General features: G+C 38.7%; 1 protein-coding gene across 4 annotated transcripts in view; it reads right to left on the bottom strand.

Annotated features, from left to right (window-relative positions):
* Positions 1 to 12,340, bottom strand: part of DOCK11 (dedicator of cytokinesis 11) — a 191,259-nt gene that overhangs the window by 90,368 nt on the left and 88,551 nt on the right. For all 4 annotated transcript variants that reach the window (XM_016943352.4, XM_016943353.4, XM_016943356.3 and 1 more), the window contains exons 15-20: positions 11,288 to 11,410; positions 11,028 to 11,104; positions 7,823 to 8,007; positions 7,666 to 7,731; positions 5,840 to 5,932; positions 2,803 to 2,926 (exon numbers count right to left, since the gene is read on the bottom strand). In XM_016943352.4, coding sequence (XP_016798841.1) covers positions 2,803 to 2,926; positions 5,840 to 5,932; positions 7,666 to 7,731; positions 7,823 to 8,007; positions 11,028 to 11,104; positions 11,288 to 11,410 — 668 coding nt within the window. The remainder of the gene's footprint in view (positions 1 to 2,802; positions 2,927 to 5,839; positions 5,933 to 7,665; positions 7,732 to 7,822; positions 8,008 to 11,027; positions 11,105 to 11,287; positions 11,411 to 12,340) is intronic.

Raw genomic sequence — 12,340 nt, 5'->3', positions numbered from 1 at the left:
GAAAATGAAAGGAAAATCTATTTCTTGTTCTTAAGCAACATTTTTAAATAGAAATTTTTATTGAGACCTCATTCAGATATACCATACAATTCATCTATTTAAAGTGTACATATAGTGGTCTTTAGTATATTTGCAAAGTTGTATCTCCAAGACCACCACTTAATTCCAGAACTTTTCATCACCCCCAAAATAAATCCCATAGCCCTTAGAAGTCACTCCCTATTTCCCTCTCCTCCCAGCCCCTGGCAACCGATAGTCTACTTTCTGTCTCTGTGGGATTGCTTAGGCAACATTTTTGTACTGTAAATGAATCAGAGCACGACCAAGCGTTTCCCCTATTCAAAACTCATAGAGAGCACTTGGAAGCTATAAAGGTACAATGTCAAGCACACCATCTGGCTCAAAGGTGGGAAGCCACTTAAAGAATGCACAGTTCAAAGTGATGAGTGGCACACGGAATAACTGTTTCATGCTCCACTGAGCATCTTGTCCACTTCTGTCTAGGATTTGGATAATGAATCAGTAATTTAGCTTTCAGGATGTACACATGGTCATGGGTTCTCATCGTTCTGCCAGTTTTCTTCTCAATCCTCAAAGCCCCTACCCTGAACTAACTGCAATTTCTATGGGGATAAAGAACATATCCATACTACCCGCAAAGGGAACTCCCTCATATTCAGTCCTGCTGCCTGCTGGGTATCACTCCAATGTCTCACTAGCACCTAAAACTCAACTGATGTCCCAAACCTGCCATCCCTACCCACAGTTTTGCTATTGGCAATACCTTCTTTCCAATCACCCAGTTTTGAAACTTCATTGCTAACTAAATCATCTCTCTAATAGCCAATCACTTTCCAGGTCCAATATGTTCTTCTTCTGCACTTCCCTTTCTCTCTGCCCCCGCTGCTACTGCCATAGTGTGGCCTCTTCCTTTCCTGGACTTTTGAAATAACCCTCTAACTGGTGTTCCTTTCTTCCTCTTCCTGCTTCTACTTGCCTTGCCCATTATACTGCTGCCTGGTTGGTTTTCCTGAAAAACTGCTCTAATGTTTAAAACCCTTCAATAGTTCTACTGTGGTGATAGAATAAAATAAAATCTATAGCCTGGTATTCAAGGCTTTCCAAAATCTGACGCCTCCTGTTCAACCTGACATCCTATGATCCCCCTCCTAGCACCCTGTGCTCCAGGCTTAGTGAACTACTTGTGGTTTCCTGTCCATGCCTCTTGATACTCTGCCTCTGTACAAGCTGTTCCTTCACCCCATAATCCCCTACATTCCTGCCATTGTTGCATTATCAAACCCCACCCAACCCTTTAAGGCCTCACTCAAACACCATCTCCTAGAAGCCTTCTCTGATTCTCAGCCACTCGTCTCTCCACCAGCTGAATAACTCGCTCTTCTGAGTTCACGTAGCACTACTTTCTTAAACACCACTTTCTATCTTGTATTATAATTGTTTACGCAGGACTCATTTCTCTTACTAGATCATATCCTCACTGAAGATGAGATCTGTGTTTGATTCTCCACTGTATTCTCCAAAGTGCCTACTACAATATCTTGTACATAATACAGTTTGAGTATCCCTTATCTGAAATTTTTAGGAACAGAAGTGTTTCAAATTTCTGATTTTTTCAGATTTTTTCAGAATATTTGCATAATACCAGTTGATATCTCAAATCCAAAAATCCAAAATATGAAATGTTCCAATAAGCATTCCTTTGAAGATCTTGTCAGTGCTCAAAAAGTTTCCAATTTTGGAGCATTTTGGACTTGGGGATTTGGGATGCTCAACCTGTATGCAGAAATATTTGCTGAATGAATGAATGAGTGAATAATACAGACTAGCTGGGATCTGAATCTTAGGACATGCTGATGTTCATAAAGTGCTTGTGATACAAGCTGTGTTCACAAGGCCTTCTATTTCTGCTAAGGGTGCTACCCATTGGTTTACGTAAAGCCTTGCTGAATGGGCCCATGACGAGAGCTTCACTGCTGAAGCTTATTCAAGTTTGTTAAATCAGTTATCTTCTCATTAGAACTAGTCAGCCCCCAACCTCCCTCTGGCTCACAGATGTCCCTGGCTCTGGGCTCACTTCCCTCTTCCTCAGTGAGCAGAACTGGAAAATTCTGGTTGCTGGGCAATTCTACATAAAAGAAATAACAAAAATACTGTATCGCAATATGTGTTTCTTTTTGAGAATAGCAATATTACTTTATGTTGCTTATAGTAGTCTAAGCACATTGGCAAGCATATGGACAATGATATTTGGTAGAAATACTAAAATGAACACATAATATGCATTTTACCAATGAACTTTTAAAATCAGAAATGTGCTTGATATGGTTTGGCTGTGTCCCAACCCAAATCTCAATGTGAATTGTATCTCCCAGAATTCCCAGGTGTTGTAGGAGGGACCCAGGGGGAGGTAATTGAATCATGGGGGCCGCTCTTTCCTGTGCTATTCTTGTGATAATGAATAAGTCTCACGATATCTGGTGGGTTTATCAGGGGTTTCTGCTTTTGCTTCTTCCTCATTTTTCTCTTGCCGCTGCCAAGAAGTGCCTTTCACCTCTTGCTATGATTCTGAGGCCTCCTCAGCCATGTGGAAGTGTAAGGTTCAATTAAACTTCTTTTTCTTCCCAGTCTCTGGTACGTCTTTATCAGCAGCATGAAAATGAACTAATACAGTGGTTTTTGGTCAAGGGGAGAAGTGGTCTATAGCTTGGTGAAAAGAGGTTATACCCTGGACAGTTCCATTTCAAATAACTGTAGAGAGAGACATTTAAAGAGAACACGTACCTGGAGTTTCAACTGTGTCTTGCTTTTTGGTTGTTCCCTTTGTGTTAATTTCACAACTTACATGATAAAAAGTGAAAAGCAAATGATGTTTTTGATGTAGGTGAATGGGAAGCTCAATTTTAATCTGAAATGAAAGCAAAATTACACATGGAACTTCGTTTTCTCAAGCTGAAACTGTCAGACATATTAGTTCAGTTTCATCATACTGCTCCAAAAATACTTCCTAAAGGACTGGCCAAGTGGCCAAATAGTAGGTATCATTTAAATATATTCCAAATGCTTTTCTGGTCAGTTTCAATTTGACAGCAATATTCTGAGTTGTGAGAGTTGATTTATTACTTTTGCTGGAGAGTACAATGGATTCTCCTGGATTCAATTTTGCAGCAGAATTTTCTAAAACACTAAGTCAAAACTACATCATCACAGCCCAGGGATACTATGCAACTCAATCTGCATCAATGAATGCAACCCATTTAAAATGTACACTGAATCTGAAAAACAAATTTTTTTCTAAGTTGTTGCTCTCTTTTGCATGAAAAAATTAAGCCATTACAAATAAATATGCAAAAAGTAACTATGGTCTTATGGTATCCACAAATTATAGTTTATAGAAATTTCTCTAGAAGAAAAACACAACTTTGCTCTTAAAGATGAAAATTATCAGCCATGACATACAAACTTAGTTAAAAATTAATGGTTGTAATAAAGTATCACAAGTAATTTTCTAATCAGATCCCAACCGAATGTTTGTAATGCCTCCTGGAAGTATGTAAGAGACAAATTAGAGATTTAAATGATGTGATGCACATGCATGTACCCACAAAGGTACACGTGCAAATATTCTCTCTGTCTCTCTCAGTCAATATACAGTGAATGATTGAAAGCATGTTCATTGACACTTCTCAAAAGAAGACATTTATGCAGCCCAAAAACACATGAAAAAATGCTCATCATCACTGGCCATCAGAGAAATGCAAATCAAAACCACAATGAGATACCATCTCACACCAGTTAGAATGGCAATCATTAAAAAGTCAGGAAACAACAGGTGCTGGAGAGGATGTGGAGAAATAGGAACACTTTTACACTGTTGGTGGGACTGTAAACTAGTTCAACCATTGTGGAAGTCAGTGTGGCGATTCCTCAGGGATCTAGAACTAGAAATACCATTTGACCCAGCCATCCCATTACTGGGTATATACCCAAAGGACTATAAAACATGCTGCTATAAAGACACATGCACATGTATGTTTATTGCAGCACTATTCACAATAGCAAAGACTTGGAACCAACCCAAATGTCCAACAATGATAGACTGGATTAAGAAAATGTGGCACATATACACCATGGAATACTATGCAGCCATAAAAAATGATGAGCTCATGTCCTTTGCAGGGACATGGATGAAGCTGGAAACCATCATTCTCAGCAAACTATCGCAAGGACAAAAAACCAAACACCGCATGTTCTCACTCATAGGTGGCAATTGAACAATGAGAACACATGGACACAGGAAGGGGAACATCACACACTGGGGCCTGTTGTGGGGTGGGGGGAGGGGGGAGGGACAGCATTAGGAGATATACCTAATGCTAAATGACGAGTTAATGGGTGCAGCACACCAACATGGCACATGTATACATATGTAACAAACCTGCATGTTGTGCACATGTATCCTAAAACTTAAAGTATAATAATAATAATAAAAAAGAAAAGAATGATTAGGGAGGAAAAAAGGGGAATATTAAAAAATCAGAGCTATAAAAAAAAAAAGAAAAGCATGTTCATTTTAGGTATCCTAAAAATAATGTGGGTTACTTACTACATGATCAAGTTTTTTGCAGTGACTGATGTTGGTTACAGAGATACACATATTAAACAACTTGGTGATGGACATCTGGTCCAATTATCATTCATACAAAGCATGGTTTTGATGTTATAACTAATGTCCGTTTTAGGTCTATTTCACTACAGAACATGCCTATTCACAGCATCCAGACCATCTGGGTATGTAATGCTCTGCTGCACATAAATATGGGCATACTCCCTCCCTGGGTGGCAAAAATACTATTCCCCTCCCCATCCCCCATGAAACTAGGGACATTGGATTGAGAAGGAAATGAGCAAGGCCTAAGGCTGGGATATAAGGCTTCCATACAACAGCAGGTGGACATGGCAAAATCACCACAGCGGGGGGGATGGTTTCAGACCAAGCCAAGAATGGAGACATGTGGACTGAGAAGCAGGGACAGCAGAACGTCTGGGCTGGGATGCCCATCCAGGTTCCATAGAGACATATAGGAATCAAAAGGAGACTACAGATTTGGATATGCTGGATACATACAGACCAGAAGTGGCTGTGACAGAGATGCTAAGAGACATGCTGGGAAGCACACAGAGATGTAGAGGTGGAGAAGTAGGAAGAAGGAAAGAGGGGCAGAGACAGGGTTTCAAAGGCAGAGACACAATTTGAGAGGCTGAGTCAGGAGGAACCACAGAGGCTCAGAGACCCAACCATACCCCTTTATGTGCTTTGCACCCAAGCATGCAGGCCAGCCAGTGGGATTCTGGTGGCCCAGCTGTATCACTGTCTTTCCTAGTATTTCAGTTACAGAGAGGCTGCACCCTACTGTGTACAACCATAAGGGGAAAGAGCTAGAAAGGAATTCTGAAAATCTCTTCTGAATTTCTCATTTTAAAGCTGAGGAAATGGAGACTCTGGAGGGGGAAGTGACTTGATGTTACAGAGCCAGCACTGTCAAAGCTAGGAGGGCTAGAACCCTAGCTCTACTCTCATGTTTGTTTCCTGCATTGTTATCTCAAGTCGAAGAGCCCCTTAAATTGGGGGGTAAATCTTCTACTACCATCAAAAGGCACCAAGCAGGCCAGTAGCACTCTGTTTTGTTGTAATATTTTCTGTTTTCATGGAACAAAACACTCAGGGATTGAAAGTGCTGGTAAAATGATGAAAATGATTCGAAGAGAAAAAGAATTCCAACCACTGTGTTTTAGAAATGTCAGGATAATATATTTTTACCTCATCATAGAACTCTGGATTTTGGTTGTGATGCGAGACAACAGCATAAGCATTTGTGGTAAAAACAGACCCTGCAGGTTTTCCATAAATACACTGCAAAAGAAAGAAACAGAGTCACCGCTCTAAATGCAGGTCTGTAAATGTGATGCCATGGAACCACATATAGTTAGAGGCATCTGTGAGTATAGGGCCATGGCCAAGCCCACCTGGCAGTCACCGTGAGCCTGTAAATTCCCAATCATTTACACAGTCACTCCAGACACCAAATCAGACACCATGTAACTTGGCTGTATGGATGCTTCTGAATTTCCAGCCATCAAAGAAACACGATCTCAAACTAGTTGACAGTAAGGAGCTGAACAGGCCTACTCATTTGGAAGGGAAATACTTGTCTCAAACCAGGCCTGTAAAGCTTACTTCTCTTATGCTACTTGCATTTCTTAATATGAGAGGCTCCCCCTCAACCAGTCGGCAACATTTGTTAAACGCTCTTTGTGCAGTGGGCAAGGTGAAGCGTGTTTAAAAAGCTCCAGCAGACACATTCCTGGCCTAAAGGAATTAAAAAATTGAATGTGTATTAAGCTACAGACAAGCTTGCTGTTCTCTCACATTTTTAAATGTGGCACTTTATGAGCCACATTTTAAAATATCACTGGCTTTCTGTTATACCAATAAAATAAATGTAAGGCTTTCTATGGTTCCAAAGAAAGATCCAATTTCATTTCTAGTGGGATTTTTTCACTTCTATAGGCCTAATAGGCTCAAGGATGAATATGGAGTCAGCATGCCAACGTACTAATTGCCTCACTCTGTTACTTTAGAGTGAGCAATCCAGGCCAGCTAAGAAATGAAATTGAAACTCCATATAAGTGAATATCCAACTCTTCTTAAATATGGTTATGAAGGCAATTTGCAAGAACTGCTGAGAAGTAACCTAAGAGTCATTGGGTCTACAAAAGGATATTGCATGGAGGAAATAGAGCAGTTGTTCTCATCTCCACTGAACAGAGAACCAGAGAAAACATACAGAATTTGAGCCAGCAAATCCTTAATTTAAGTTTCTCTGTATACATAAAAAAAAAAAAAATCTCTTTTCAAAGGTAGGGGCTATTATTCAATTACTTAGTCAGGGGCATTCCAGCCTGTTTCCCTAGGTGGTTTGAGTGTAAGACCCAGCATCCATCTGTCTGATTTAGGCTGATGCAAGAGAAATGGGGAGCCAAATAAACACTTCTTGCTGGCTAGATGTTCTGACTTCTCTTTCAGGTCCCTGATTGATGGGTTACAGTTATAAAGAGTAAAAATATAAAGGCACTGTGGTGTGACAGGTATTTAAGGATTGCTGTATCAGATAAGACTGAGATTCTGCTTTTCATAGACCACAATCCAAGACTGGAGGCACCATTTGGCCGGTCACGGAGTAGAAGTCATATCTCAGATCAAAGCAGTCATGCTGTGCTTCTGTCAGCTCAAAGCCTGTTCAGGTTTCAAGGAGAAAGGAGTTTATAGTCCCTTGATGGTACCATTATAAACTATCAGGTCATAAGAAAACGACCTTGCAATTGGGCATTGAAGCAATTGCAAAATCAAAAAGGAGCAAAAGCCAAAACCTGGCATTTTTAAAGCTATATATGCTACTACTGCATTAATATTTAAACTAAGCCTTATAGTTAATATGTAAGAGTAGAAAAGAAAGTATTACATTTGTCACTTTAGAACATTTTCTTTTTGATGTTGATACAAATTAAACCTAGAGCATAAGACTGCTGAGTACCAAAATCTCCATCTCTACTAAAAACATATGCCTATCAATATCACAAACAAACCTTTAGGGCACTAGCGTCACTTTCATCTGAATCCCGGAATTCCACACAGACTGCAATGTTCCTTGCCTAAAATGATTAATCAGTCAAAATGAGTCACACAATTAGCAGATTATAAATAACATTTTATACTCCAAAAATGTATAGTTTACGTGGTTACCTTGGCAAATGTTTTCTGGCTATCGTATTTTAATTGCAAGGGATATACATACAGATGGTTTTTGTAAATAGTAAATGGATAACAATATTTTGTCATTTCTGGAACAAACTCTTCAACCTCCACAGTAATATTTTGGCAATTCTTTTCAAAAGGCTTCAAGGGCACATATGAAGAAGTAATACAATCTATAGCAGGGAAAAAAACAGGCAAAGATCATTCAGTTTAATAATCATTAACACATTCCTGCATGTATAAAAAATATACATGAATTGTATTCTCAAAGAGCGATTTAAAAAACATAATTCTTAGTAATTGACCAAAAAAATCACATGACAACTTTAAGAACCCAAAAAGACAAGACTGAGTAGTCTGATGCTGATTTTAGTGGAACCCTTCATACCAGACGTGGAGTGCTATTTCGTTCTCAATGTCGAGTGATTTGCCAAATATAACACATCATAATTTTGACAAATTTAAACTCTGCAAAGAAATCCATTTCATTTTCCCTCCTGTGGCAGCAATTTAGCTTTCACTGCAAATTTTTATTGGTATCAGGGAAATAACGGTAAATTTATGCTTCCAATTAGTTCATGGCAAGTCACTTTTTAAAAGCTAACTTGGTACAGGTGCAAATTTTCACCTAAGAAATAATGGAGGCCTTTTGATCTTACGATGTGTTACCAATGATAAACTCAATACCCCGACCGTGAAAAAATACTAAGCCTCAGAGAAGTTTAGCAGCATATGTTATTGAAATCGTCACTGTAGTAAAGGTTATTCATATACTTAAGGGGCTCTAAGACTGCTGGTCCTTGCTGCAGAGCAGTAATGATGAAGGAAGACCCAGGGAGAGTTGGACCTGAGGATGCTGTATTTTTTGTTGGATTTGCTTTTCTGATTATTACAGTGATACATGCCTATAACAGAGCATCTGGAGGTAGACAGTGAAGGTAGACAAGGACAGTTGCTCATTCCGCCACCCAGAGATAACTACTGTTGAGACTTTGGCATATCTTCTTTTAGTCTTCTATGCATATTGTATATAGTGATATGAAAATCCTACTCTATGTATAGAACTTTATCCTGATTTTTCGACATTTATCTGGTGTCTCATTCCATGAACTCTGTAAACATTGCTGTTAATGGCTGCAATAAAGTTTCATGGTATCAGTGTAGCATCATTATCTTAACCACACTGACAGTGTTGGATTCTGATTGTTTCCAATTTTCCTCCAATATAAATAACACTGCAAAGAACATCTTTATGGATCCATTTCTGCCTAGATTTCAAATTGCTTCTTTAGGAAAAAATAATCCATTGTACTCTTAGATGTTTTAAAATATAAAGTGGATGCCACACCTCCATTTACTATTCTTTATTGACTTCTCACTGCATTTAGAATAAAATTCAATTTTTTTAAGGCATTACCACAATCAACACAATTCCTTACATGACCTGATGCTTCCTATTTTATCTCCTATCTCCACTGTTCCCATCACATACTACACTAGAGCTATACTGGATTCCCTTCTGTTCATGCAAACCCAGCTTGGTCTCACCTCAAGGTCTTTACATATATATGTGATGGTCTTTACAACGTATGTGATGCCCTCAGTCTGAAAATGTTCAGTCCCAATCACCACATGCTGGCTCTCTTTCTCCCTCTTCAGTTCCTGAGCTTAAGACAGGTGTTCCCTGGCTACCCTTTTTACAGCTGCCCTTGTGATATGGTTAGGCTTTGTGTCTCCACCCAAATCTCACCATGAATTGTAATCCCCAGGTGTTGAGGGAGAGACCTGGTGGGAGGTGAATGTATCATGGGGCGGTTTCCCCCATGCTGTTCTTGTGATAGTGAGTGAGTTCTCATGAGATCTGATGGTTTTATGTGTTTGGAAGTTCCTCTTTCATTCACTATTTATCTCGCCTGCCACCACAAAAGACGTGCCTGCTTCCCCTTCTGCCACGATTTTAAGTTTCCTGAGGCCTCCCCAGCCATACAGAACTGTGAGTCAATTAAACCTCTCTCCTTTATAAATTACCCAGTCTTGGGTAGTATCTTTATAGCCGTGTGAAAAACGGACTAATACAACTCGTTTGCTTGCATACTATCTGTCACTCCTTCTAGACTTTAAACTCCCTACGTTTAAAGCACCTCGTTGGTAGTCAATAAACGTTTACTCAATAGATAGTTATTCAGTGAATGAATGCATATACTCTCAAAATTGGAATGCCCTACTTATGAACATCTATGGATATCTATTACCAAACTGTACTCCTACTCATGATAGGTGATACCACCTGGCCAAAACCTAGCCAGCATTAGGTAGCTTCACTTTAAACATTTTAATAGATTTGATGGATGAGCAAAAGCATATTGTTTAATTTGCCTTACTGGCATTATTACTAAGATTGAATATTTTTCACATATTTACTAGCTACTTCATTTTATCTCTTGCAAATTGTGTTTTGTGTCTTCTATTTTTCTCCTGGGATCTTGGATTCTTGTCCTTAGACAAGAAAAGAAATCCTTCTCCTTTTTCATCTCTTAGTTGATGACAGAAGTAAAAGTTACCAAAGGCAAAAGGCAACAGAACAGTTGTGACTGGGACACACTCACAACTTCGTATATATGAAACAGCATCTGATAAAATCAACTCAATTCACTTCCTAATCTGTAACTATTCATCGTGCATACTGGGTTGAAAAGCATCCACACCCCCACTCAAAATTCATGTCCACCCGGAACCTCAGAATGTGACTTTATTTAGAAATGGGATATTTGTAGATGCAATTAGTTAAGATGAGGTCATACTAGATTAGATGGGCCTTAAATCCAATGACTGGTGTCCTTATAAGAAGGTCATGTGATGACAGAGGAGAAGTTGGAGTGATGCAGCCACAAGCCAACTGATGCCAAGGTTAGCTGGGAGCTACTGGAAGGCAGGAAGAGGCAAGGAATGGCTCTTCCCTAGAGCATTCAGAGAGAGCATGGCCCTGCAAACACCTTAATTTTGGACTTCTAGCCTCTGGAACTGTGAGAGAATAAATGTTTGTTGTCTTAAGCCACCCAATTTGTAACAGTACTTTGTGTTATGGCAACCCTGGGAAACTAATATGCCACGTAAACCTCAAGAAAAATATTGAAAGGATGACAACCTGACATTCAAACATTATGCTTAAGGTTTATTTGCAATATGTTCTTACTTGATAAATCCACAGGAACACATTCTACTGTGATGTTTAGCTGCCCAGGAATAATCTGCAGTTTGGTCTTTTCTGGCCTGGGTATAAAATAATAATATTTTAGAGTTAAAATTATGATTACTGAATGCACTGGTTACCCTCTATCCAAACTTACAATTTTAATCATTCTGTTTTTCCCATATATGACTCACATTCATCATTTTAAAAAACTGAGGATTCATCTATTATATTTACTTATTGCAGAAACACCAAACACTTACTTCTTATATTCTGAGAGCAACTTGAGAATGTCTTCACTTGAAAGCTTGCTACTGTCTTGTTTATACAGAGGAGAAAATCTCCCATCCAGATCGAGAGAGCCTTGAGTATCTTTGAAAATGGGTCTAAAACAGCAACAGAAGCATTTTTTAAAAAAAAATATTCCATGTTGATAAATTAAGATAAAATTAGCAATGGTCGGGATGTAAAATGGTGAAACCACTTTGGAAACAGTTTGGCGGTTTCTCATTAAGTTAATCACCCATCACTCTACAATCCTGCAATTCCACTCCCAGGCATATTTCCACATGGTACATGAATGTTCTTAATTTGCGCAGCAGCAATTTAACAAAAATTTATATAAATAAATGTTCACAGCCAATTTATTTGCTATAGCTCCAAACTAGTAATAACCCAGATATTTATGAAAAAGTGAATGGGTAAGCAAACTGCTGTATATTCACGCAATGGGATACTGCTCAAAATGAACTACATATTCACACAACAATATGGACGAATCTCAAGAACACTGAGTACAAGAAAGCAAACATCAGAGGACATACTGCATGATTCCATTTATATGAAGGTGCAAAAGAGATTAAAAGTCATCTGCAATGAAAATTAGATCAGTGGTTGCCTGGGACAGGGATAAGATGGCTGAATGGACAAGGGACATGAGGAAACTTTCTGGGGTAATAGACATGTTCCATATCTGGTTGGGGTGGTGGTTACGTGACTGTATACATTCATGAAAATTCATGAAGCTAGACATTTAAAATATGTACATTTTATCAAAGGTGAAGTATATTGCCATAAAGTTCATAAAAAGCATAAGGATAAATTTATATGGGGAGATTACAATGTAGAGTCGGTTCTCTGTATCCACAGGCTCCGCATCCGTGGATTCAAAAAACCATGGATAAAAAATATTTGGAAAAAAGAACTGTGTCTGTACTGAACACAAATAGATTTTTCTTGTCATTATTCACTAAAGAGTACAGTATAACAACTATTTATATAGCATTTACATTGCATTAGGTATTATAAGTAATCTA

Source organism: Pan troglodytes, chromosome X (genome assembly GCF_028858775.2).
Source record: "Pan troglodytes isolate AG18354 chromosome X, NHGRI_mPanTro3-v2.0_pri, whole genome shotgun sequence".
In the NCBI taxonomy this organism is placed as follows: domain Eukaryota; kingdom Metazoa; phylum Chordata; class Mammalia; order Primates; family Hominidae; genus Pan; species Pan troglodytes.
This window is presented reverse-complemented; position numbering and strand designations above follow the sequence as displayed.